The sequence below is a fragment of the Pantherophis guttatus genome, chromosome 16 (genome assembly GCF_059756535.1).
Source record: "Pantherophis guttatus breed Tessera chromosome 16, ASM5975653v1, whole genome shotgun sequence".
Classification (NCBI taxonomy): domain Eukaryota; kingdom Metazoa; phylum Chordata; class Lepidosauria; order Squamata; family Colubridae; genus Pantherophis; species Pantherophis guttatus.
The window spans coordinates 10,928,175-10,955,881 of record NC_142078.1 but is presented as its reverse complement, the minus strand read 5'-3'; the positions used below and the strand labels follow the sequence as shown (position 1 = coordinate 10,955,881).

At 46.8% G+C, this 27,707-nt stretch overlaps 1 protein-coding gene across 21 annotated transcripts in view; it reads left to right on the top strand.

The window, feature by feature from the left end:
• EHMT1 (euchromatic histone lysine methyltransferase 1) overlaps positions 1 to 18,988 on the top strand; it is a 110,355-nt gene extending 91,367 nt beyond the window's left edge. For all 21 annotated transcript variants that reach the window (XM_087880036.1, XM_087880043.1, XM_034425320.3 and 18 more), the window contains 9 exons: positions 176 to 330; positions 1,427 to 1,594; positions 2,447 to 2,591; positions 3,519 to 3,596; positions 5,025 to 5,140; positions 7,885 to 7,971; positions 10,751 to 10,829; positions 16,084 to 16,259; positions 17,387 to 18,988. In XM_087880036.1, coding sequence (XP_087736162.1) covers positions 176 to 330; positions 1,427 to 1,594; positions 2,447 to 2,591; positions 3,519 to 3,596; positions 5,025 to 5,140; positions 7,885 to 7,971; positions 10,751 to 10,829; positions 16,084 to 16,259; positions 17,387 to 17,627 — 1,245 coding nt within the window. In that variant the 3' untranslated portion in view covers positions 17,628 to 18,988. The remainder of the gene's footprint in view (positions 1 to 175; positions 331 to 1,426; positions 1,595 to 2,446; positions 2,592 to 3,518; positions 3,597 to 5,024; positions 5,141 to 7,884; positions 7,972 to 10,750; positions 10,830 to 16,083; positions 16,260 to 17,386) is intronic.
• The last annotated feature ends 8,719 nt before the right edge of the window (positions 18,989 to 27,707 follow it).

Here is a 27,707-nt window from a genome sequence, read left to right as displayed (position 1 = left end):
TGCCGGGATCCCCCTTTCTTAAGAGAAGGAAGCTGTGCCTTCCAAAGAAGGCAGCCCACGGACTGCGGAGGATGGGGAGGAAAGTCTTAAAAACACGGGGTGTTTCCCCCAAGTGTCAAGGCAGTCTGGATTGCCTCTTCCACCTCCCCACCAATCTCTCTCTCTCTTCCCTCAGGAGCAGAATATCTGTTTACACTGGGCTGCTTTTTCCGGCTGCGTCGACATCGCCGAGATTCTCCTGGCTGCTAAGTGCGACTTGCACGCGGTGAACATTCACGGAGATTCCCCGTTGCACATCGCAGCCCGGGAGAACCGCTACGAATGTGTAGTGTAAGTATGAAACCGGGGAAGTTGGTTTCTTCCCCCTCCCCTCTTCCCGTTGGCGTTATTTCTGCGTGAAATTAAACCACCCCATCTCACCTCTGGGCGGTTGAATGAAACCGTAGAAATGCACGGATAAAAGGCCTAGCTTCAAAACCGAGTTGAAACTTAAAAGTAAAGATAAAAGTTCAAAGGCCAGGAGGTTAAGGAGGTGGCGGGAGTGTCCTCAGTTCATGTCCAGCGCGGGAAATCGGGAGCCAAGGTGGTTCAAATTGGCACAGGTTTATTGCGTGCTAACCCTTCTCTATAAGAATCTGAGCTACTAACAATCAAAGCAAATTGGTGGCAGATAAGAGTCAACGGAACTCAAGATGGGCTGGACTTAGGTCTCTTGTGGGCGCAAAAAGATTCGAGACCGATGAGGACCATTCATAGTTCAGATTCTTGTAGACAGAATACAGGTAAACGATTTCTCTGTCCAGTCATGTCTGACTCTAGGGCTCGGTGCTCATCACTGTTTCCGAAGCGTTGTGTGAACACATTTTCCACGGTCTTGTGCAGTGGTAGAATTCAATTTTTTTACTACCAGTTCTGTGGGCATGGCTTGGTGGACGTGGCAGGGGAAGGATACTGCAAAATCTCCATTCCCACCGCACTTTGGGGCCAGCCAGAGGTGGTATTTGCCGGTTCTTTGAACTACTCAAAATTTCCACTACAGGTTCTCCAGAACCTGTCAGAACCAGCTGAATTTCACCCCTGGTCTTGTGACTAGCATGGCTATATGCCAAAGGTGCACAGAACGCTGTTAATCTTCCACCGAAGTGGTACCTATTTATCTACTCGCATTTGTGTGCTTTTGAACTGCTAGGTGGGCAGGGGCTGAGGTAAGGAACGGGAGCTCACCCATTACACAATGCTTGGGTCTCGAACCTGGGCTGTCGGCTTTCCAGCTGAGAAACTCAACATCCTGTGTACCCCGTTAGCATACAATAAAACTATATATTCATTTGAACCACCTGGACTCCTGATTTCCTGCGCCTGACACCAGCGGGATGCTGCCTAGCACCATCCCTTCTTTCTCAGTGACCTTGTTCTTTCCTTGCAGACTGTTCCTCTCCCGCGGCTCCGACGTGGCCCTGAAAAACAAGGAGGGCGAGACTCCGCTTCAGTGTTCGAGCCTCAACTCTCAAGTCTGGGTCACTTTGCAGATGAACAAGACCCTGAAAGAATCAGCTCCAGAGAAACCCGCCCAGGTGGAGAAGATACTAAGCAGGTGTGACTACCTGCCTTAAGTTCCAGGCCAAGAAAAAGTTGCACCGCCTGCTTTTCTCCCCATTTCCCCCCTCCCCCCCAAATTTTGGAGAGGAGCCCCCATCCTCTTAAGAGAGATGGATGAGGGAGGCTGCTAGTTTTCCCAATCATATCAGTGCAGGGGAGCATCTCCCACGAAAAGGAAATTTGAAAAGGCGAGGAGCATCCCTGGCCAACTGGGGCCAAGTCCTTTGGATTCAGCTCAACTCAAAGCAGTTTGGGGTTTAGGAGCTGCCCTAAGGACCTGGGTCAGGAGTGAAATGCTACCGGTTCGAACCGGTTTGAACGAACCGAACTGGTAGTAAAAAATGCTACCGGTTCGGGCGAACCGGTATTTCCTATGATCAGCTGGGTGACGATCAGCTGTGACGCGCGATTTATATTAACTAGAATCGTCGGATTTCCTGCTTTCTAGCTAATCTAAATCACGTGGCACAGCGGATTCCCCTTCCCCTCGCTGTTCTACTTACCTTTGCAGACTCGGAAGGCTTCAAAATGTTCCTTTTTTAGCACTGCGCGGGTGCGCCTCAGGCACCCATGCGCGCTCAGCGCACGCTTGGTAGCAGGCTCACAGAACTGGTAGCAGACTTCAGAGGATTTCACCCCTGACCTGGGTGTATTTATGGGGAGATCTTAGAATCCGGATTGAATGGCCTGGAGGCTCCTTTTTGTTTTTTTCTGACTTTAGAATACGGCGAGCCGGTCCAGAATAGATCCTCCAGATTTACAAGGCGCGCTGTTGTTTTTAAGCTATGCGTGCCTGTGCAGCTTCTTGCTTTTAAAGCCATTCCTTCTCTCTTCCTTGCCGTGACAGAGACATCGCCCGGGGTTACGAGCGGATCCCGATTCCCTGCATCAATTCCGTCGATGGCGAACCCTGCCCTGTCAACTACAAGTACATTTCCCAAAACTGTGTGACTTCGCCCATGAACGTGGACAGGAACATCACTCATTTGCAGGTGCCAGACTGGTGACAGGAACTGGGTGTCCGTCCCTTCCCTCCCTCCCTCCTTCTTCCCCACTCCTCCTCCTTCTCCTCCTTCCTCTTTCTTTCTTCCTTCTTCTTCCTTCTTCTTCCTTCTGCGTCTCCTCTTCCTCCTCCTCTCACTCTCCTTCTTCTTCCTTCTGTCTTCTGAGTCTCCTCCTCCTTCCTCCTTCTTTCCTCCTCCTCCTCCTCACTCCTTCTTCCTCTTCCTCTTCTTCTTCCTTCTTCCATCTTCTGCATCTTCTCCTCCCTCATTCTTTCCTTCTCCTCCTCCTCCCTTCCTCCTCTCCTCTACCTTCTCCTCCTCCTTCCTCTTTCCTTCTTCCCTTCTGCGTCTCCTCTTCCTCCTCTCACTCTCCTTCATCTTCTTCCTTCTGTCTTCTGAGTCTCCTCCTCCTTCCTCCTTCTTTCCTTCTCCTCCTCCTCTCACTCCTTCTTCCTCTTCTTCTTCCTTCTTCCATCTTCTGCATCTCCTCCTCCCTCATTCTTTCCTTCTCTTCCTCCTCCCTTCCTCCTCCCTTCCTCCTTCTACACCTTCTCCTCCTCCTTCCTCTTTCTTTCTTCCTTCTGTGTCTCTTCTTCCTCCTCCTCTCACTCTCCTTCATCTTCTTCCTTCTCCTGTCTTCTGCATCTCTTCCTCCTTCCTCTTCCTCCTCCTCTCACTCTCTCTTTCTTCTTCTCTTCTGCATCTCCTCCTCCCCCTTCATTCTTTTCTCCTCCCTTCTCCTCCTTCTCCATCTCCTCCTCTTCCTCCTCCACCGCTCCCTCCCCCCTCATAATTTCCCATTGGTTTAGCTCTGCTCCTTTATCCGACTTGCAGAGTTCATAGCAGCATCCTCACTGGGACACCTCCCTCCCCCATTCCCACCAGTAACTCTGGTTCTTGTTCCTTTGCTTTCAGTACTGTGTGTGCATTGATGACTGTTCCTCCAGCAAATGCATGTGTGGACAGCTGAGTATGCGCTGCTGGTATGACCGGGTAAGGATTTGGGGCAGACGCTTTCCTCTGGGGCGTTTTGAGGGCCGACAGGAAGTGGTCGCACAATTTCTTTCTCCCATCCAGCCGGGCTACCCTGGATTTCCTCTCCGGGTGGCAAGTAAGCAGAGTACGAAAAAACAGGGTTAAACCAGGGCTGATTTCAATTTGTTGTCCTGGCGACCGAATCTTGGAGACGATCTCAGGCAAAGAATTCAGACAATTAAGCAACGGAGAAAGCCAACAGAGGGGAGGAACTGATCAGCTGGACTGGGAAAAAAACATTGATTGTTTTTTTCCCCGTTTCGACTAAAATGTTTGGGCCCTGTCGCCTGGATCGGATAGGTTATTAGGGGAGAGCTTGTGCCCCTCATTTCTTTTTTTAAAAAATGTTTATAGCAATTTTATTAATTTACGATATAACATACAAACAAAATACAAAAGCAAAAAGAAGGAGAAATAGGGAAAAGGAAGGGAAAAGTATAGAAAAGAAAGGGGGAGAAAAGAAAGAAAAGGCATTGACTTTCAACTCCCTTTGGTGCAGTAGTACCACAACTTTGAAGTAGTACGTAGTAGCTTAAACTAGCCATTTCCGTAACACTGTATCTATCTAATGTGTAAACCCCCAAATCAAAGTTTCGGTTTTTTTCCTACCACAAGCACAAAGTCCAGAAGTGATTTCCAGGGGTTTCCCCCCCCCCCTTGATCAAAGCAGCTAATTTAGCCATCTCTGCCCCTCATTTCTTTAACGTCTGCAGAATCACAAATTGATTTGCGTCCTTCGACCAATGACGTCAATCGCGCTGATTTGAATCATTTGTGTGTAAATGACACCGTTGCACAAACGATGTCAATTAATAAAATGTAGCCGCATCGTTTGGTCTGCTCTGGGGGCAGGGGCCTTGCTTTGACAGGTAGTCCTCGATTTACGACTGCAGTCGAGCCCCCTCTCCCCCCAAATTTCTGTTCCTAAGTGAGACATTTGTAAAGTGAATTTTGGCTAATCTTACAAGCTTCCTAGCCACGATTGTGAAGTTGGTCACACCGTCGTTAAGTGGATCGGGCTTCCCCCATTGACTTTGCTAGTGAGAAGTTCGCAAAGCGGGGAATCACATAACGCTGGGACACTGGCAACCGTCATAAATATGAGCCATCTGAATTTTAATCATATAACTATAGGGATGCTGCCACAGTCATAAGTGTGAGGAACAGTCTCCTGTTCACTTTTTTTTAGTGCCTTTGTGGCTTCGAACGATCCCCAAATGAACTGTCATAAGTCAAGGACTGCCTGTACTTGGGGATGGAGACACAATCAAAGTCATCCAGCTGAGGTTTTACTTATTAAGTTGAGGTTCCACCATATATGGCCTTGAGATAACTTGCCAACAGATGTTCAGCTAAAACCTTCCTTTTCTCCCTGGGTACATGCAGGATGGACGGCTGCTGCCAGAATTCAACACGGCTGAACCTCCGCTAATTTTCGAGTGTAACCATGCCTGTTCCTGTTGGAGAAACTGCCGGAATCGGGTGGTGCAAAACGGACTCCGGTGGGTGAGATGTTCAGATGTTGTTAAGGATATTGTTGAGTTACACCCGAAGTTGTGGTTTATAAAGCAGAGTACCATTAAGAGTTTTACGCACGGAAACGTTTTTGAGAGTGATTGTGAATAACATACGGACAAACTGGGTTTTATAGTGTTTTACTTTTAGGGAAAAGCAAAATCATAGTCCTTTAACAATCCAAGTCTTAGCCATATAAAGTGCAATATAAGATCAATCCAGGGATATAAAATCTTCTTACCAGTTTGTAGAAAAATACAAGGAACAATCAGGAACAATATAAAATCAGTTCAATAAATATCAGAAAGCAGTAAATAAATAATCATGATCAAATAAGAGCCTTGATAGTACAGGGGTTTAGTGCACCCTGTTATTAACACAGCTGCCTGCAATTTCTGCAGGTTCGAATCTTACCAGGCTCAAGGTTGACTCAGCCTTCCATCCTTTCTAAGGTAGGTGAAATGAGCACCTAGTTGTGGGGGCAATAAGCTGACTTTGTATAAATATACAAAAGTATGAAGGCTATTGCTTAACGCATTGTAAGCCGCCCTGAGTCTCCGGAGAAGGGCGGCATATAAATAAATAAATAAAAAAAAAAAACAAGTGACCATATAGAGAGATCAAAAAGAGTTACAGCATAGCAGCAGGTAAAAATGGTGTAGTGTCCACACTAACCATAATTTAGCTCTCCTTAAATACATTGGCTACAGAGCTCAGCCAATCAGGATGCAGAATGACTCAGCACAGTTCTTAAAGCTACATAATACATTCACATAATACAAACATACAATGTTGGCTTATATATTTCCTGGCCAATCAATTAGGCAATAACCCATTTCCTAACAAACGTTCCTTTGACCATCCATTTGTAGCCGGGGAGGACAGAATTAAGAATGTCTAGTTTAAAGACAGTAAGCTATTAGAATACCCCAAAATTGGGAAACAATATTCTTCATCAGCACAGCAAAAGAAAAGAGTAGTGGCTCTAGACATTAAAGAAACAATAAAGGCTCGACAAATTTTTGCAGATGAAGAAGGGAGAATACTGATGGTGGAGGTAACAGTAAATCAAAAGCAAATACTGTTGATTGGGATATATGCACCTAATAATAAGCAAGATGAGTTTTATGGGAAACACCACAAGAAAATCATAGAATTGGAATATGAAAATATATGTGTGGTAGGAGACTTTAACGCAATTGTGGATGCAGAATTTGATTATATGAGCAGTAAAATAGGTAAAAAAAAGCCAGGAAAACGTTTCCAAAAATTGTTTTTAAAAAGATGGAAGAATTAGGAATGCAAAATGTATGGACAGAGACACATCCTAAGAAAAATAAATATTGGTTCTATTCAAATACTGTTGTGACCCAGGCCCAAGTAGGTAGTAATTGACGCAAACAGTTCCAAAACAAACTGGCTTTATTAGAACAGCTGAGAATTAATTCATTCTCAGCATAGTCCAAACTAAATTAAAGCAAATTCTTCATAACACAAATTCTTCAGTCTAATCACCAACCTTGGTATAATTAGGCAAACTGCCAAAGGCTTCTCTTGGCAAAAGTTCAAAAGCAGAAGACACCGAGCAGAGATAAGTGCAGCAAGACTATCAACGTTGTTTTCCAACAAAGAGCCCAAACGCTGTTGCCGGTCTTTTAAGCCTTATGGGAGGGGCCAATCATCTCTTGGCCCTAATCCCAAATCGTCCTTTTTGCTTTAGCTGCTCTTGCCTTCTGGCAGCTCTTCTCATACGTGCACTAGGAACAGGCTCCTCCTGTTCCTCTGCCTCTCTACTGTCAGCCTCTGGAGGCTCCGGAGTCAGCACCTCACTCCCCGATGGCCCTGGCCCCATCTCTGCCTCCGACGCAGAGCCCTCATCGGGGCCTTCCTCAGCCTCCAGGATTGGCCCATGTTCTTCCTCAGCCTCATCACTGTCCGACTCTGCTGCCAGCTCCGCAGGCTGCTGGCAAACCGCAACAAATACGCACAAATCTTGGTCCAGAATAGATATGGTACGCATGATCTGTCCCCGTCCCCGTCCACACACACACACAAACACAGCCAACCGAGGGTTAAGGAAACACTTTGGCACACACCCAGGTCTTATCTCCAACTTGGCAGCGATTTACACACCGTCTGCCAAGTGCGTTTATTTCCACAAAACAGAAAGATAAGATACTTAGCGTACAAAAAGTCCAATCAGAATAATATTTCTCTCAGCAGTTCCGGATGAGGCTTTAGTGACTATCCAAGGTTTACTTTGTTCGTCACAGGGATCACTGGCCACCACCCTCTATTATATAGTCTCTGGGGTGTGGTCCAGTGACTCAGTTCTAATCCCTAGCACGCCTCCTGAGCTGCTGCAAACGTTTATCACGCCTTCGGAGGCGTGCGTCCAGGAATGATGTCTCTCCCTCGCTCTCATCCGAGCCACCTGTCTCCCTGCTAATCTCCTCTCCCTCGGCCGGCACCTGAGACAGTGCCAGAGGGGAGGGGCCTGGAGAGGGAGGCCTGGCTGACTCCTCTTCCTCATGCTCGGAGCTTTCTTCCTCCGATGGGACAGGCTCAGAGGGCGGGGCCACAACAACGCATGACATCAGAACTGAAAGCATGTGTGCAAGAGATAGAAATAGAATCCAATATTTGGGCAGATCATAACCCAATGAAAGTTGTATGGATGGTCTTGGAGATGGTCTTCACGGGGCTGCCCTCTCTCTTCTTGTTTTTCCAGGACCAGGTTGCAACTTTTCCGGACGAGGAAGATGGGCTGGGGTGTGAGGACAATGCAAGACATTCCACTGGGGACCTTTGTGTGCGAGTGAGTGCCTTCGGGGTTTTTTTTGAATCCAGGGATGAGAGAGCAAGGATGGGAGGTTGGTGGATGGATTTTTCTTTCCGTCCAGACTCTCCTAGGAGAACCAGCTGTCTTAGGCCATTTGCGAAACACGAACTCTTCCCGACATCTCCTGATTTGTCCCTTCAATGCAGGGGTGAAATTCAGCAGGTTCTGACAGGTACTGGAGAACCGGTAGCGGAAATTTTGAGTAGTTCAGAGAACTGGCAAATACCACCTCTGGCTGTCCCCAGAGTGGGGAGGGAATGGGGATTTTGCAATATCCTTCCCCCAGGAGTGGGAAGGAATGGGGTTTTTAGAGTATCCTTCCCCTGGAGTGGGGATTTTGCAGTATCCTTCCCCCAGGAGTGGGGTGGGAATGGAGATTTTGCAGTATCCTTTCCCAGGAGTGGGGTGGGAATTGAGATTTTGCAGTAACCTTCCCCAGGAGTGGGGAGGAATGGGGTTTTTAGAGTATCCTTCCCCTGGAGTGGGGAGGGAATGGGGATTTTGCCGTATCCTTCCCCCAGGAGTGAGGTGGGAATGGGGATTTTGTAGTATCGTTCCCCTGGAGTGGGATGGGAATGGAGATTTTGCAGTATCCTTCTGCCACGCCCACCAAGCCACGCCCACAGAACCGGTAGTTAAGAAATAAATTGAATTTCACCACTGCTTCAGTGGCTCCTTTCCCAAAATGTACGTGTCTCAAGCCAAGCAGTGGGTAGATTGATGCCTCTTGGCTCCCTTTCTTGGGCTTCACCCAAATAGCTCGTGGTCAGCTGCTTGGATGGTTTTCAGCCAGATTTCGAAGCCGTTTTTTTTGTGTGTGTAAACAGTATTAAATCACTGGAAAGGAGAGTCCGATCCTGGCTTGGCAAATACGACGGGGGGATGATTTCGATGGTTTGATTGAGAGTTGTCATGATGGTACCCTGACTTTAAAAAGGTCTTGGCCAAATGGTTCCTGTATGGAAGGATTTATCCTCCTTGCAGACAGATGGTCCTTTGCATCCTTTGAGAGAGTCGTTGAGGCTACCTGGAGGTTTATCCGAAGGGTTGTCGCAGGTAAACCTCCCAAGTGGCCTCAGCAACTCGCTAAAAGAACGCAAATGACCAGCTGTCTGTAAGTTTAGTTTAGTTTTAGTTTTATTAAATTTGTATACCGCCCTACTCCCGAAGGACTCAGGGTGGTGAACAGGCACAGGATAAACTACAGAAATACAAAAGTTAAAAACAATTTAAAACCAAATTAAATAATTTAGCTCACGACAATTAAAATCTGTGGCTTGCTGCCGTGTGCGGAATGTTTGCAGCAAGAAGTCTGGATTTTTCAGATCGTGTCATAAACAAGTCTGGTTATTAATGGGATAATGTTAGGTTTTCCTTTGCATTTCCCCCCTTCTTTTTAATAATTTCACTGCCAGGGATTTGTAGTGTACCATTTTAGATGGTCGTGGTTGAGGACACGTCATTAAAGCGTTACAGTGGAGACAGCGGTGAATCCACTTCTTTGGTTTCTTTTCCTCCATTTCAAACATCACATGATGTGGACTAAAATGCACGGATGGCTGAACTATAAATTCAAGAAAAGTCATTTGGCAGAGTTCTTGGCTGCTGTTTCACACTAATTGTAGAGAAATGGCACATTTGAGAGCTATGCCCTCTCTATTAAAGAAATCAAAGAGAAGGCACGTCTGGTGATATGGCACATGTTATTCACACGTAACATGTGTGTTAAAACAAATTAAAATTTCAATTTAAAATTTAAAAGAAAGGGGAGAAAAATTCGGCCAGGCCTCCTGTAAGGAGGATAAATCCTTCCATTCCCCACCAACCCCTTTAGACCCGAAGAAACTTCTCGGATGAGAAGCGAAACATCTTCAAAGAAGAAAAAAAAACACCCAAGAAAGTCCCAGTTGCCTCTTGAAAAAGCACCTTTGGGACAACCATGACCTGGATGACTGAGAATCTCCACAGACATTGTGTCTTTGGCTACCCGGAAAAGCTTTACCATGTTGGAAAAGCTCCTCCCAATCTGGATCCAATAAGGTCCAGATATCCAGACCTTCATTCCCAGGATTCCCCAGCCCTTTCTGCAGAATTTGGGGAGTTTGAAATCCATTGCGTTGCCCAATAAGGTCCAGATATCCAGACCTTCGTTCCCTGGATTCCCCAGCCCTTTCTGCAGAATTTGGGGAGTTTGAAATCCATTGCGTTGCCCAATAAGGTCCAGATATCCAGACCTTCGTTCCCTGGATTCCCCAGCCCTTTCTGGAGAATTTGGGGAGTTTGAAATCCATTGCGTTGCCCAATAAGGTCCAGATATCCAGACCTTCGTTCCCTGGATTCCCCAGCCCTTTCTGCAGAATTTGGGGAGTTTGAAATCCATTGCGTTGCCCAATAAGGTCCAGATATCCAGACCTTCGTTCCCTGGATTCCCCAGCCCTTTCTGCAGAATTTGGGGAGTTTGAAATCCATTGCGTTGCCCAATAAGGTCCAGATATCCAGACCTTCGTTCCCTGGATTCCCCAGCCCTTTCTGCAGAATTTGGGGAGTTTGAAATCCATTGTGTTGCCCAATAAGGTCCAGATATCCAGGCCTTCGCTCCCTGGATTTCCCAGCCCTTTCTGGAGAATTTGGGGAGTTTGGGGAATTTGAAATCCATTGCCTTGCCAAAATTGGGGAGATCCTGCTTTCCTCTTATTGCATTCTGCACATTATCGAGATTTTCTTTGGGGGTTTTTTTTTTGTTGTGTTCTTGCAGATACGTCGGGGAGCTGATTTCTGACTCGGAGGCGAACGTCCGTGAGGAAGATTGCTATCTTTTCGACCTTGGCAACAAGGTAAGGGTGGTTGAGTGTGTGATTTATTTATTTATTTATTTATTTTAATTGCGAAGGATTTCAAGGGCGAGTAGAAGTGTTAAAACGAATTCTCCGCACCCCTCCTCCTCCTCCTTCCGTCTTGCATCACACGGGGTGGAACACGATCGTTTGTGTGAAGCTCTTTTCACCTTGTAAACCGCAAAGTCCCATGGAAGAGGGGCGGGCAAGGCAAGGCTCGGGGGCTTGGTTAATGGGTTTTGAGAGAAGGGACCAGAAGCAGGCAAACTTTTCCCAGCAATTGCAATGGCACTTAGACTTATATACCGCTTCATAGTGCTTTTACAGCCCTCTCTAAGCGGTTTACAGAGTCAGCCTATTGCCCCCAATAATCTGGGTCCTCATTTTACCCACCTTGGAAGGATGGAAGGCTGAGTCAACCTTGAGTCGGTCAGGATCGAACCCCTGGCAGTGGGCAGAGTCAGCCTGCAATCCTGCATTCTAACCACTCCACCACCAAGGAAGGAAAGAAGGAAGGGAAGGGAAGGGAAGAAGGAAGGAAAGAAGGAAGGAAGGAAAGAAGGAAGGAAGGAAGGGCACTTAGACTTACATACTGCTTCACAGCACTCTGAAAGCCGTTTACAGAGTCAGCATATTGCCCCCCAACAATCTGGGTTCTCGTTTTACTCACCTTGGAAGGATGGAAGGTTGAGTCAACCTTGAGCCAGTCAGGATCGAACTCCTGGCAGTGGGCAGAGTCAGCCTGCAATCCTGCATTCTAACCACTACACCACCAAGGAAGGAAGGAAGGCGGGAAGGAAGGAAGGAAGGGAAAGAAGGAAAGGGAAGGAAGGGAAGGAAGGAAGGAAGGAAGGAAGGAAGGAAGGAAGGAAGGAAGGAAGGACTAGCACTTAGCCCTTAGACTTATATACCAGTTCATAATGCTTTACAGCCCTCTCTAAGCGGTTTACAGAGTCACCCTGTTGCCCCCAACAATCTGGGTCCTCGTTTTAGTGACCTCGGAAGGATGGAAGGATGAGTCAACCTTGAGCCGGTGAGATTCGAACTGCCGAACTGCAGTCAGCTGAAGTAGCCTGCAGTGCTGCACTCTTAACCGCTGCGCCACCTCAGCTCTGCTGAGGCTGCTGCTGAGTGGGAACCAGGCTCCTTTGCTTGAATGAGGAGAAGCCAGAAAGACAAACCCTTGATTAAGGGAACAAACGAAGCACCTTCTTGGAGCAGGATTTGATTGTCAGATGACTCAACCAACTGCAAACAATAATCTTGGGCCCTCCTGGTTATGGAAGATAAACAGGACTGCATTCGATAGGTCTACACTGATTCCCATTGGGCTTTTAATCCAAGGAAAGAAACACGGGGATCTCTCAATAGAAAATTTGCAGCTTTGTAGGGTCTTCGGTGCTCTCTGTGCTGAGTTGTTTCCTTGCAGACGTTTCATGACCCAACTAGGGAATATCATCAGTGGTAGAAGGTAGCGGGATTTGCATTAATGATGCTCTCTAGTTCGGTAATGAAATGTCTGCAAGAAAACAACCCAGCTCAGAGAGCACCAAGGACCCTATATTCCTCGTCTTCCTCTTCCTCCCCCTCCTTCTCCTCCACCTTCAACTCATTCCTTTCTAGCACTGATGATGTTACCTAGTTGGGTAATGAAATGTCTGCAAGAAAACAACCAAGCTCAGAGAGCATCAAGGACCCCACAGTCCTCCATCTCCTCCTCCTCTTCCTCCTCCTCCTCCTCCTCCTCCTCCAACCCATTCCCTTCTAGCACTGATGATGTTACCTAGTTGGGTAATGAAATGTCTGCAAGAAAACAACCCAGCTCAGAGAGCACCAAGGACCCAACCTCTGTCTGATGATGTATCAACCATAATAGACCAGCTTGTTCATTTCTTGACCAACAATGGACCAGCCCACTTCAACTTGACCTCCGCAGAACCATACCACCGGTCACCCCAATTGACTATGTCTTTCTAGCTGGGGGATTATGGGAACACATCTGGAAAGGGTGGGGACATTAGGCTAGATGGGGAGAACCGCTAGCACTATGAATTATCCTTCAAATTCCGAAGTTGGCCCAGTGATCGTGTACCCCCTAGCGAAAATGCTTCTTCACGTACTTAGGCTTCCTAAGTTTAGAAGACACTAAACTGAAGACGCTCCCCGGTCATCCAACTCCAGGTGCCAGGGCAATGTGTCCTTGACTCTCTGAAAAGGGAATGTTATTTTGACTACATATCATCTACACTCTTGCAATCCCCGCTCCCATTTTCCCACAGAAGAAGATGTGGCAGGCCTGAAGGCCCAAACATAAAAGACCTAAAACACGTGGTAAACCAGAAGAAGAAGTTTCTCTGTGCATCAGGAAGGCCAATTATCTTTTTTTTTTCCCCCAATTTTTTTTTTATTATCAAAATATCAAATCAGTGCATGAACAGTGTGGCACCTGAGTGTCATACTTTCTAATACAAATAAAACTAATCAAGTTAATCATAATCCTTAACATTCAATCCACTTACATATTTCTAACAATAATAATGCGTGCTTATATTCATTTATAGTCTTATCATCATTCAATTATTCCATATTTTCTCTTATTACTTTCATTTTACGATCTACACTGATCTTCCCCCTTTTCTTGTTTCTATCCCTTATTCTAGCTTTTGATCTTATCTCATTTATTTATTTATTTGTTTGTTTGTTTGTTTGTTTGTCCAATTTATATGCCGCCCTTCTCCGTAGACTCAGGACGGCTTATCATGCATTATAGCAATAGCCTGCATACTTTTTTGTATATACCTGTTTATTAGGGCTTTCGCCCCCGCCCCCCCCCCAAGCGGTGTTGTTCTATACAAAGTCGGCTTATTGCCCCCACGATCCGGGTCCTCAGTTTACCTACCTCGCAAGGATGGAAGGCTGAGTCAACCTTGAGCCTGGTGAGATTCGAACTTGCACTAATTGCAGGCAGCTGGCAGCTAAGTGCTAGCCCTTAACAGCACTTTAGTCCGCTGCACCACCGAGGCTCTTAAGAAACTTTTCCTTTCTTCCTTGTCTGATCATGTCACCTACTTAAAAAAGAAAAGAAAAGAAAAACGGAAAAGGAAGAAGAGAGAGCGAGAGAAAAGAAAACGTAACTCAGAACAACAAGGGGGTGGGGGAAATAAGAGCCTTGGTAGTACAGTGGTTTAAGGCACCCTGTTATTAAGTTGGTTATTAAGACCAGCTGCCTGCAATTACTGCAGGTTCGAATCTCGCCAAGGCTCAAGGTTGACTCAGCCTTCCATCCTTTCTAAGGTAGGTAAATTGAGGACCCAGTTGTGGGGGCAATAAGCTGACTTTGTATAAATATACAAAAGGATGAAGGCTATTGCTGAGTCTCTGGAGAAGGGCGGCATATAAATCAAATTTTTTAAAAAAAATTTTAAAAAATCATTGGGAAGCCAATTTTCATGTTGCTTAAGCTTCCAGGCTTCCCCTCCTCCCACTCCTGTTATTGAACCTGACAATCTAATTAGAGCAAACCCAGGCCTTGCAGGATGCCTACTTACAAGTCAAATGAAATTACCAACTTAAAAGGGGGGGAGAGGAAGGACAGAGGGGAAGGCAGGGAGAAGGAAACGTACGCTTCTCCCGACGGAGGCCGAAGGAACTTTTTGGTCTCTTGGAAACTGCCGGCATCTCTCGGAAGACGTGGTTAGGTTGGGCAGCACACGATCCTTGCCAAAGCGGCAGCCTTACTTAATTTGTAAATCCAATAGTAGAAGGCTACCCAACTCGAGGCCACGAGGCTATTACAGATTCCATGCTCCACTTCGAGGCAAAGGGTACTGTTCTGAACCTTACTGAACGTGCCAGCTGCCTGCAATTACTGCGAGTTCAATTCTCACCAGGCTCAAGGTTGACTCAGCCTTCCATCCTTCCGAGGTAGGTAAAATGAGGACCCGGTTTGCGGGGGCAATAAGCTGACTTTGTATAAAAAAGAACACCGCTCAGGGGGGCCCAAAAAGCCCTACTAAGCAGGTATGTACAAAAGTATGAAGCTTATTGCTTAATGCATTGTAAGCCGCCCTGAGTCTCCGGAGAAGGGCGGCATATAAATCAAATTAAAAAAAAAAAAATTGTGATGGAGAAAAATCGGAGGAGAGAGTGCGTTTTACGCTGTCCCGAGGAAACTCGGGACATAAAATAAAAATAAATTAATGGGGACCACGGAGGATTTTAGGCTGGCCAATGTAAGGAACCGAAGACGGAGCAGGAGAAAGGATCCGGTCCTTCTGAGAAACTAAAAACACAATTTCACATTTTCAGACTGTTTACCTGCATCAAAGCAGGGGAGGGAGGGAGAGACAGAGAGAGATAGAAAGAGAGAGAGAGAGAGAGGGAGAGAGAGGGAGAAAGACAAAGAAAGCAAGATGTTGGGGGGGGGGGGGAGAGAGAAACTCTGAGACAAAATCAGCAGTTCTAAATCCGACACTGCCGTTTCAAGGTATAAACACTAAACTGCCATTTGATCTTCTTTGCTTTGATTGTGTCGCAAACTCATTCAGACAAATTGCTATGAAGTGGAGGGGGTGTAAGTGAATAACTGCAGCAATCACAAATGGGAGGTTTGACATGGTGGGAGTACCAGCCCCCCCATCAGCCATTCCTTGAACTGAGCCTTATGTGCTTCCCGTGATTGCTTTAAAGTACTTTTGCTCAGATCCAGCTGGAAGTGGGATTCTTGGTTATTGTATGAAGGTGGCCTGATTTTTTTTTTCTTCTTCTTCTTCTTCTTCTTCTTCTTCTTCTTCTTCTTCTTCTTCTTCTTCTTCTTCTTCTTCTCCTCCTCCTCCTCCTCCTCCTCCTCCTCCTCCTCCTCCTCCTCCTCCTCCCCCTCCCCCTCCCCCTCCCCCTCTTCCTCCATCCTCCTCTTTCCCCTCCTTCTGCTACTACCCCTTACCCCTGCCTTCCTCCCCTCCTCCTCCTCCTTTGCCATTGCCTTGGATGGTTTCTGCTCAGATAAATTCCATCTCGAAATTCTGGTTGGCTTTATTTGAGGACCTCCCTCCCTCCCTCCCTTCTTTCCTTGTTTCCTTGTTGTAACTTCTATTCTTCTATTGCCTTTTGCATCAAGAGCAGTTGGGAGTCAGGAGCCAGATCCGATCCTGACCCTTAAATCAGGCCACAACGGCAAGCGTTTCAAAAGCCTCCGCTGTCGTCTTTTCCCTTTCTTTTACCCCCCGTAACATTCGTCCCATTTTCTCTTCTCCAGGACAGGGACGTCTACTGCATCGACGCTCGCTTCTACGGCAACGTCAGCCGCTTCATTAACCACTTCTGCGAGCCCAACCTCATCGCCGTGCGAGTCTTCATGTCCCACCAGGATCTGCGCTTCCCCAGAATCGCCTTCTTCAGCAGCAGACACATAGAGGCGGGAGAAGAAATCGGGTATGGGCGCTTTGTCCCGGAAGCGGAAGTGGAGAAACGGAGGTCAAGGGTGGGGAGGGGAGAGAAGAGGGAACCTTGTTTAGCCCCCTTCCTGATGTTTCCCTTGTTTAAATGGCTGCATTTTAATGCCCCCATTTTGGTCCTGTAACAGCAGCACATCCGTTCCCCCACCTCTTCTCAAAGAAAGAGCTTGCGTTGCTACCCTGTTTCCCCCAAAATAAGGCATCCCCTGATAATAAGCCCAATCGGGCTTTTGAGTGCATGGCAATAAGGCCAAGTGCTTATTTCAGGGTTCAAACAAATATAAGACAGGGTCTTATTTTGGGGAAAACACAATAGATAGATAGATAGAAAATAGATAGATAGATAGATAGATAGATAGATAGGTAGGTAGGTAGGTAGGTAGATGATAGATAGATAGATAGATAGATAGATAGATAGATTATCTATTTATCTGATAGATAGATAGATTATCTATCTATTTATCTGATAGGTAAGATAGATGATAGATAGGATATAGAAAGAGAGAGAGAAGATATAGATACCCTGTTTCCCCCAAAATAAGACATCCACTGATAATAACCCCAATTGGACTTTTTTGGGGAAACACGGTAGATGATAGCTAGCTAGCTAGCTAGACAGACAGACAGACAGACAGAGAAAAACTATAAAAGTATAGGTTCCCCTTGCACATATGTGCTAGTCGTTCCTGACTCTTAACGGGGTGGTGCTCATCTCAGTTTCAAAGCCGAGCCAGCGCTGTCCGAAGACGTCTCCGTGGTCATGTGGCCAGCATGACTCAACGCCAAAGGCGCACGGAACGCTGTTACCTTCCCACCAAAGCTGGTCCCTATTTTTCTACTTGCTTTTTTTTTTACGTGCTTTCAAACTGCTAGGTTGGCAGAAGCTGGGACAAGTCACGGGAGCTCACCCTGTTACTCAGTGCTAGGGATTCGAACTGCTGAACTGCCGACCTTTCGATCGACAAGCTCAGCGTCTTAGCCACTGAACAAATACTAAAAAAACGTAAAGAAAAGATACAAAAAAAAAAAAATTCCTCCCCTTAATAAACACACACAAACGATTCTTAGTAAGTGATCACTTACTCACCGTTCCTATTTCCGCAGGTTCGACTATGGCGAGAGATTCTGGAACATTAAAGCCAAATACTTCAGCTGTCTCTGCGACTCGCCGAAATGCAGGCACTCGAGCGCCGTCCTGGCTCAGCGGCAGGCCAGCGCGGTGGCAGCGGCCGACGCTGCTGCTACCACCGCCATCGCTTCCTCGCAGGAGACCACTGAGAACAGACTCCCGGACACCAGTTCAGCTGCCTTGGCGCCCCCTCCTGCTTTGGGAGGCCTTCCCTGAAGAGCCCGAGCCCGGCTGTGACATCGGAGACGATGCTTTGCATCGGTTTCGTTCTGCCCTTTTTCTCGGCGAGCCCATGTCCGCCGTAACTGGTTCCCCTTTTGGAGTGTGTGGACGGTGGCGGCCCAGCTTCCTTCCTTCCCTCCCACCTTCCTTCCCTTCCCTCTCGCGACGTGGCAGGGGGAAGGCAGCCTCGCCGTAGCCCGCTCCGGGGTGGCAGAAGGAGGATTCTCTCTCTCTCTCTCTCCTTCTCTCTCACTCTCTCTCTCTCTCTCTCTTCCCTCCCCCACTTTTAATGTGATAAGTGTTCTCCAAGCCCCCTTCCCCTCCTCGTTGGAAACAAGGAACGTTGAAATGGACGGCTCGCAAACCCCATCGCTCCCAGTTGGCGAGCGGGGGGGGGGACAAACTCTGCGGAGAGTCTCGGAGAATTGCGCCTGCTTTGGCACGCATCCGGGAAAGATTTTTTAAATTTTATTATTATTTTTTTTTGGCTTGCTGTTGAATTTTCCTTCCCACTCACTCATTTGCTGGCTGCCCGGGCTTTGGAACAGAGACGAGTTTGATAAATTCTGGATTCGTCCCTCACTCCCCCAGGTCAAGGGGAGCGATCATCTGGAATTTCTCCGTTATTTACCCCAGTCCTCGGGTACAGCTCCTCCTTACTCTATCCCCGCAGCGTTATTGTTCTTATTATTCTTATTCTTATTCTTATTTTTATTTTTTAACATTTAAAATAATTTTATTTTTATTTTATTTTTTTTCCTTCCCCGCCTCTTCCCTCTCGTGTACAGGAATCCTCTTTTCAATGACACTAACTCCAAGATCAGAAGAGGAAACTTTGGGGCGGGAGGTTTTCGGGGTGCGGCATCCTTAAGGAGAAAAAAAAATTGATATTCTTAAGAGACCCGTTTTTTTGGGGGGGGGGCATTTCTTAATTCGAGGCTGGAGGATTTTGCAAGCACCTGGAGATTTTGTGCCATTCCTGTTTCCTGGGAACCAGCCTCTAACTCTTTCCTCTTCGAAAGCTACCCGTTGCCGAAGTTGGATCGCGCCGAGTTTATTTTGTAATCAATTAGGGGTGGAGGGTGGGGGGGTGGACAGCGGGAGGACGAGAGTTGGGGGTGTTGAACGGACGAGTCCCCTTCCTTCTCCCCCCTCCCCTCGGCGGCGTCCTCCTCCTCCTCCTCTTCCTCGCCCACCCACTCACCCACCCTAGCAATTTCACGGTGCTGAATTCTCTCTTTGCGATTTTTACTCACTACGTGAATATAAATTTCAGTTGTATAATAAAAAGGACAAAAAAAAAAAAAACAAACAAAAAAAGAGAAAAGAAAAGACAAAAAAAAAAAAGAACAAAGCGATTTTAGTATGAAACGCAGGGACAGAAAAAAATAAAAATAAAAAACCCAACCCAACCGGATTTCCCCCCCCCCTTTTTTTTTAACCTCCCCTCCCCAAATACGTTGTACGGTAGTGAGATAAATGGGTCATCGCCTTTTGCGTGATGACCGAAGAGGTCATTTAATTATTATTTTTCTTTTTTTTCCTTTTTTTTTTTTTCCACATATATCTTTCAATACTGTAAATTAGTGCAGTATCAGGTTTTGGGGTCTTCCCCCCCTCCCCCTTTTATTTTTTCTCTTGATGCAACTCTTCTAAACCGTTCATATGACTGGGTGTTATTTCTCTTTTTCTCTCTCTCTCTCTCCTTCCCTCCCCTCCGTTTCGTTCGTTTTCTGTTCAATGTTTGGACAAGTTTTAAGGGGCGCACTGAAGGCCCCCCCACAGCTCTGTCATTTCCTTGTTCTGTTTTCAATGAGATCAATAATAATAATAAAAAAAGTGCTTTAAAAAAACAACAACCCTTGATTCTTTGCTGCCCGGTCTCGAGCGGAATTCAGGCAGTCCTTGGACTTACAACCAGAAGGGAACCCCAAATTCCTGTTGCGAAGCGAGACGTTTGTTACATGAATTTTGCTCTTCCTGTTTTGCGACCGTCCCGGCCATCGTTGTTAAATGAATCTCTGCGGCGGTTAAAAGTCAGGGTTATTACGTGAATCCGGCTCCCCTCCCCCATCGACTTTGCTTTGCTCAGAAGGTCGCTAAAGGAGAATCCCCCGACCGCCGGGAACACTGCAACTGTCGTAAATACGAGTCGGTTACCCCAAGTGTCTGAATTTCAATCAGGTGACCATGGGGAAGGCTGCAACGGTCATACATGTAAAAAACGGTGCTAAGATTTTTTTTCCCGCGCCGTTCTAAATTCGAACGGTCACTAAATGAAACATTGTTTAAGTCGAGGACTTCCAGTCCAGGCCGTCTTTGGTATAACGACCGGAATTAAGTCATTGGTCGTAAAATGGATCATGACGTGACTGATTTGGCAACATTTTTGTTTTACTTTTTGCGATGGTCGTGAAGCCTACGCAGTCGTTGTAAAAACAAGCCACAGTTTTTTTAAAAAACAAAAATTTTACATTTTAAAGCCAAAACTCTTCTTCTTCTCCTTTTTTTGCTGGAAATCGGAAAGAAATGCAGATTTCCAGGGGAGGGGGAAATTGGTAAGATGGTGGGGATGCTGCAGACAAATTGCAAATGGAGGATTGTTTGCCAAGCACCAGCAGATGTAGGAAATTTCTCAAGGTCTGCCGTCATTTCAAATGGTCGTTAAGCAGCCGTAAGTCGAGGACTACCATGTGCCAAGGCTTTCTGGGTGTGTGCAATTCCATCATAAATCTCTTCATGTTTTAGTGGATCTCGGCACCAGCAATTCAGGAATCGTATCTCCGTTTGAAACAACCGATTCCAATCCGAAAGATCTCGGCAAAGAAACGAGCCGTATTTTCAATTGACGTCTGTATTTTTTTTTTTTTAATTTGATTTATATGCCGCCCTTCTCCGAAGACTCAGGGCGGCTTACAATGTGCTCAGCAATTTTGGGCTTGCCGGTAATATAAACGGGTGGGGGAAATGCATCGGGACGATCCAAGCTTTTAATCATTTAAAAAAATGATCAAATTTGCACTGCACCAAGGGTGAATATTGTTTGTGTAGTTATTCTCTGAACAGATCCCAAGAGGTCAGGATTCGGTTTTTCAATTGTTTTCCAGGTCTGCTGGCGGTGAAGAATTCTATTTGGTTATAGAATAACTGATTCTCCAAAAATCCTCCCTTCTTTTTTCTCCCTTCCCTCCCTCCCTCTCTCATTCCCACTTTCCTTATGTTGCCATCTCCTTCCTTTCTCTCATTCTCATCTCCCTCCCTCCCTCCCTCCCTTTTTCTTCCTCACATTCCCACTTTCCTCACATTCCCATCTCCTTCCTTCCTTCCCTCCCTCCTTCCTTCCTTCCTCTCATTCCCACCTTCCTCACATTTCCATCACCTTCCTTCCCTCCCTTCTTTTTCCTTCCTTCCTTCCTTCCTTCCTTCCTCTCATTCCCACCTTCCTCACATTTCCATCTCCTTCCTTCCTTCCCTCCATTCTTCTTCCTTCCTTCCTTCCTCTCATTCCCACCTTCCTCTCATTTCCATCTCCTTCCTTCCCTCCCTTCTTTTTCCTTCCTTCCTCCCTCCCTCCCTTCCTCTCATTCCCACCTTCCTCACATTTCCATCTCCTTCCTTCCTTCCCTCCATTCTTCTTCCTTCCTTCCTTCCTTCCTCTCATTCCCACCTTCCTCTCATTTCCATCCCCTTCCTTCCCTCCCTTCTTTTTCCTTCCTTCCTTCCTTCCTCTCATTCCCACCTTCCTCACATTTCCATCTCCTTCCTTCCTCTCATTCCCACCTTCCTCACATTTCCATCTCCCTCCTTCCTTCCCTCCATTCTTCTTCCTTCCTTCCTTCCTCTCATTCCCACCTTCCTCTCATTTCCATCTCCTTCCTTCCCTCCCTTCTTTTTCCTTCCTTCCTCCCTCCCTCCCTTCCTCTCATTCCCACCTTCCTCACATTTCCATCTCCTTCCTTCCTTCCCTCCATTCTTCTTCCTTCCTTCCTTCCTTCCTCTCATTCCCACCTTCCTCTCATTTCCATCCCCTTCCTTCCCTCCCTTCTTTTTCCTTCCTTCCTTCCTTCCTCTCATTCCCACCTTCCTCACATTTCCATCTCCTTCCTTCCTCTCATTCCCACCTTCCTCACATTTCCATCTCCCTCCTTCCTTCCCTCCATTCTTCTTCCTTCCTTCCTTCCTCTCATTCCCACCTTCCTCTCATTTCCATCTCCTTCCTTCCCTCCCTTCTTTTTCCTTCCTTCCTCCCTCCCTCCCTTCCTCTCATTCCCACCTTCCTCACATTTCCATCTCCTTCCTTCCTTCCCTCCATTCTTCTTCCTTCCTTCCTTCCTTCCTCTCATTCCCACCTTCCTCTCATTTCCATCCCCTTCCTTCCCTCCCTTCTTTTTCCTTCCTTCCTTCCTTCCTCTCATTCCCACCTTCCTCACATTTCCATCTCCTTCCTTCCTCTCATTCCCACCTTCCTCACATTTCCATCTCCCTCCTTCCTTCCTTCCCTCCATTCTTCCTTCCTTCCTTCCTTCCCTCCTTCCTTTCTTCCTCTCATTCCCACCTTCCTCACATTTCCATCTCCTTCCTTCCTTCCTTCCTTCCTTCCTTCCTTCCTTCCTTCCTTCCTTCCTTCCTTCCTTCCTATGCCTGAGGTGCCTGGGACTGCATCGTCCTCAGCCCTCTGGCTTTTCCAAACATGCGAAGGGAGACGTGCCAATCCCTATCGGGACGGTCCTGCTTCCAACTTCTCCAAACCGTGTGATGATGGGGCCACAACACGGCTGAGAAACGGCTATTATTGAGTTGCTGTGGGTGGGTGCTGAAAATGGTGTCTGCTGAAATTGTGTCTTGTCTCCAACCAGTCCAGACGGACGTGCGACTCCTGGACTCTTCATTTTGCTGTAAGTTATGAGAAGCCGGGCAAAGTTGGAATTGTCGTCCAATCTTGCCTGCATAGAGGCGAGCTATTTCCTCACTCCGGAGGCTTCGTCTTGCAAGGAATATTAGCTCAAATCTTTTCTGATAAACGGCTCGTGATCCGTCTCCGCAGCCCCAGGAGAGAGAAAAAGGCGACTCGTCTCTCTTTTTTTTAATTTCCTTTTTGGTGGCACTGTTTGTGCCTTGTCTGGAGTGGGGGGTAGGGGAGCCCAAATCCAGAGATGGTTATCTGGGAAGACTGCATTGACGAAAAGGGATGGGCTATAACCGAAGGCAGAATAATATGCTTTAATACATTTGGTCATCATAAAAAAAAAAAAAAGTTTTGGGTGTACGTGATTCTTCGTGTAAGTCTGTTCCCAATTCAATGCCAATCTGAAGCTCCGAACAGACCTTTTTTATTATTATTATTATTATTATTTTTGCAAAATCTGGGCCAGATGGATCCAAATGTTTCTGGAGTTCCAAGCTGGCAGGAGGCCAAGCAGGGAGGCAGAAAAGTTAGACTCTTCCCCAGGCAATGTGTACATTGGGGACAACGTTATGGGAATGTGGCATGATGTCACCCTGGCATTTTTTTTCCCGAGCAGGCAGTCCCCCAATGTGAGGCAAAGAGTCTGCGAAATAGAGGGATGTCATGCATGTGATGGTGACATTGCCTTGATGCCATCGTGGCAGCAATACCATCTTTTGAACCAAAGCTTGGAAGTCCCAATGTTTGGAAGAAGCAAGGAAGTGAACTATAGGAGTCAATGAAGAGGAAGAGGAAGTGTTCTGAACTACGCTTCCCTAGAAAGTAACAGTACAAACTTAGTCCCGGCAAACCTCTTTAATTCATACGGCTGTAAATTATTTTTATTTACAGTCCGCAAGGCTTGATAAACAGTCTTTCAGAGGAAGGTTATCAACACCCCACCTATCTCACGTGGAACGCTGCCAAGAGAGCTCATTTCCAGACGCAGGGCGAGGCCAAACTTGGTACAGAGTCACAAACAAGTTTCAAATCTTGAATCGGCCAGATGAACTAATTGCTTCCTGCAAAACCTCACGTCCCGTTTGCTTCTCTTTTATGTCTTATGGGAGGGGCCAATCATCTCCAAGCCTTACTTCCAAGTCGATCCTGTTTCCTTAATTGTTCCTGTCTCTTGGCAGCTCTGTGCATGCGCACACTGGGAACAGGCTCACGCTGTTCTTCTGCCTCGCTGATGTCAAACTCCGGAGACTCCAGAGGCAGCAAAGAACTACCAGATGGCCTTGGCCCCCTCTCTGCCTCCGATGCAGAGCCCTTGTCTGAGCCTTGCCCAGACTCCAAGACTGGCCCACGTTCCTCCCCAACCTCCTCACTGTCCGAATTTGCTTTCAGCTCTGCTGGCTGCTGGCGGGCCACAAAAGCAAGGGATGTCATGAACATAGCAATGACATCAACTGATGCCATCATGAGATCAATACAGTCTTCGTTTTGCAAAATTAGGAGGTCCCCAAAGTTCAGGAGAAAGCAAAGAATTAAAATAGAAGGGTCTATGAAAGTAGGAGACAGGAATGTCGGTGCACATTGTGTTGACAACATCTTGATGCCATCAAAACATTAACAAGGTCTAGGGAGGCCACCAACTGTTGTGACCCAGGCCCAAGTAGTTAGTATTAAATCCAAAACAAACAGACTTTATTAGAACAGCTGAGAATTAACTCATTCTCAGCGTAGTCCAAACTAAATTAAAACTAATTCTTCAAAATACCATTCCTCAGTTTATCACTGACCTTGGGATAATTAGGCAAACTGCCAACGGCTTTTCTTGGCAAAAGTTCAAGAAGCAGAAGACGCTGACAAGAAATGAATACAGTGAAACAAGAAGCAAATCTCTCAACGTTGTTTTCCGGCAAACAGGCCAAGAGCCGTTGCTGGTCTTTTAAGCCTTATGGGAGGGGCCAATCATCTCTTGGCCTTACTCCTCAGTCGTCCTCTCTGCTTTATCTGCTCCTGCCTTCTGGCAGCTCTTCTCATACGTGCACTAGGAACAGGCTCCTCCTGTTCCTCTGCCTCTCTACTGTCAGCCTCTGGAGGCTCCAGAATCCGCACATCACTCCCCGATGGCCCTGGCCCCATCTCTGCCTCTGACGCAGAGTCCTCATCCGGCCGTCCCCAGCCTCCAGGACTGGCCCATGTTTTTCCTCAGCCTCATCGCTGTCCAACTCCGCTGCCAGCTCTGCAGGCTGCAGGCGGACCATAACCCCAACCTTCAGGAGAAACAGGGAAGCAAACTATAGGGTTCTACAGAACGGTGGAGCCAGGGATGTCATGCACATTGCAGTGAAATCATTTGATGCCATCACGCCATCCACACCATCTCCCCCCCCCAAACAATGGAGGCCTCCAATGTTCAGGAGATCCAGGCAAGCAAATCATAATTTCTTTCTTAGTTTCTCCTGAACGTTGTGGATCTGCTAGCTTTGGTGAAAAAAAAGGTAGCCTTGATGTTTTGGTGGCCTCAGATGATGTCAACACAAAGATAGCATCCACAGCCTGCCGTGTTCTCATAATGGCATAAGAATATCGTTGGAGTCATATATTTAAGTCCGAGGACAGACTATCTCAGGTTTTGCACTTGTGACTCTTTCTGGTGGTTCTTTCTGCTGACGGCTCTTCTTTGTTTTTCCCTCTGCATAAAAAGAATCAGGCAGAAGGTTTACAGATTACAGAATGGCAGAGTTGGAAGGGACCTTGTAGGTCATCTAGTCCAACCCCACCCAAGCAGGAGACCCTACACCATTTCTGACAGATGGCAGCCCAGTCTCTTCTTGAAAGCCTCCAGGGATGAAGCTCCCACAACTTCTGAAGGCAACTTCTGTTCCATGGGTTGATTGTTCTCACTGTCTTATTTCTAGGTTGAATCTCTCCTTGATCAGTTTCCATCCATTATTCCTTGTCTGGCCTTCGGGTGCTTCGGAAAATATCTTGACCCCCTCCTCTCTGTGGCAGCCCCTCAAATATTGGAACACTGCTATCCTGTCTCCCCTGGTCCTTCTCTTCACTAGACTAGCCATGCCCAGTTTCTGCAACCGTTCATCATATGTTTGAGCCTCCAATCCCCTAATCATCCTGGTTGCTCTTCTCTGCACTCTTTCTACAGTCTCAACATCTTTTTTATAGTGTGGTGACCAAAACTGGATGCCGTATTCCAGATGTGGTCTTGATTTAGCTGATATTAGAAATGTTGGGCACATGAGACAAGTTGGAACTGTGATTGGCTTCTGCTTTTGATCCTAGGGCGTTAACCCGAAAATGAAAGGGAACAGAGTCTAAATATTTATCTGCATGTTCAAACAGTTCTTTGGAAAGGGTAGCTCAGTTGGGCAGCCTGAAGGAAGGCAATTCTGGTTTTTTGATGGAGGGGAGGTTGGTTTTCATCCACCATTAGACATGCTCAGGAGCATAGGACTGTTTTTGGCACGAGGTAATCTTCGACTTACAACAGTTTGTTTAGTGGCCAGTTATGATAGCACTGAAGTTACAACTTAGGACTATTTTCCACACTTATGACCGTTGGAGCATCCCCGCAGTCATGTGATCAAAATTCAGACGCTTTGCAACTGGCTCATATTTATGACAGTGACAGTAACCCAGGGTCCTGTGATCTCCCTTTGTGACCTTATGACAAGCAAAGACAAAGGGGAAAAAACCAGATTCGCTCAATGACTATGTTGCTGATTTAGCAACTGCAGTTATTGACTTAACAACGGTGGCAAGAAGGGCCGTAAAACGGGTCAAAACTCAACAACTGTTTTACTTAGCAACAGAACTAAGTGACATTGGGCTCAATTGTGGTTGTAAGTTGACGACTATAATTATGCAGATAGAATCAGGTTGATTATTGAGTAGGCCTGAAAACTATTCATGACTTCATAAAGGTTTTCTTTTTTTTTTTTTTTTGGTATCTCTATGTGTGGGATGGAAGAGGGATACAAATCTTCAAGATTGGCCATTATTCCCAGCAAAGACAGGTATCATTCTACATGCCGACGACTAAAGTCTTTTCAAGAATGAGAAGGACAGATTTTAACGATCAACAATTTGCCGACAAGAGCCTTGGTAGTACAGTGGTCTAAGACACCCTGTTATTAAGCTGGTTATTAAGACCAGCTGCCTGCAATTATTGCAGGTTCGAATCTCGCCAAGGCTCAAGGTTGACTCAGCCTTCCATCCTTTCAAAGGTAGGTAAATTGAGGACCCAGTTTGTGGGGGCAATAAGCTGACTTTGTATAAATATACAAAAGAATGAAGGCTATTGCTTAGCGCATTGTAAGCCGCCCTGAGTCTCCGGAGAAGGGCGGCATATAAATAAAAAAAAAAAGATTCACCCATCTCACTCAATCCTTAGCGAACCCCGTTAGGTTTTTCGGATCGGAGGTACGAAATCAGGCCGTACAAATTTGACTTCACAACGTCGGCCTTTAAATCTGTCTCTGGCTTCGTGCCAGGGTCAACCCTGGTCATCGTAACTCATCCCCACCACCACAAAGCGCGGTTCAAGCCAAAACCCCAAGCCAACCCTTGCCGGACTCTTTAAGGGACCTCTTCAGAACTGGCGGCAAGCGGAAGGATCTAAGGTGGTTTGGGGGGCCTTCCTTTCCCTCTGCACTCTAGGAAAATCAAACCTTTAGGAAAGCTGGGAAATCGAGTGAAGAAAAGTAGAAAGGCGCCTATGGGGGCATGCGTTTTTCGAGCGCCTTCGTTTCAGCACCTGGACAGCTCCCGTAGCCAGGCTCCCGTCTTTCCAAGCCTCTTCCCTTGGCCAACTTGTTCTTCATCCGTTTGTCTCCTCCCTTGGTCCTTCCCCAAGCCTTCCGTGGCTCGCGTGTCCCATCCTCCGTGTTTCCTTCCCCCCCACCACCTTTTCTTTTCCAGCGTCCCCACCCCAGGGCTCCTTGAAGGCTCCAAGCTTAAAACACACAAGCAGGTGGGGAGGCGACGTGGAGAAAGAGAAAAAAAAGGGGGGGGATAGGTGGGTGGGAAGGGAAGGAAGGAAAGGCTTGGCTCTCCAAAGACGCCCCCCCCCCGCTCTTCGATCGCCGAGCCTTGGAGAAGGGGCGGATCCTTCCTCTCCCTTCCCCGTTATTGATATGGGGCTTCGTTGGGTACCCTTT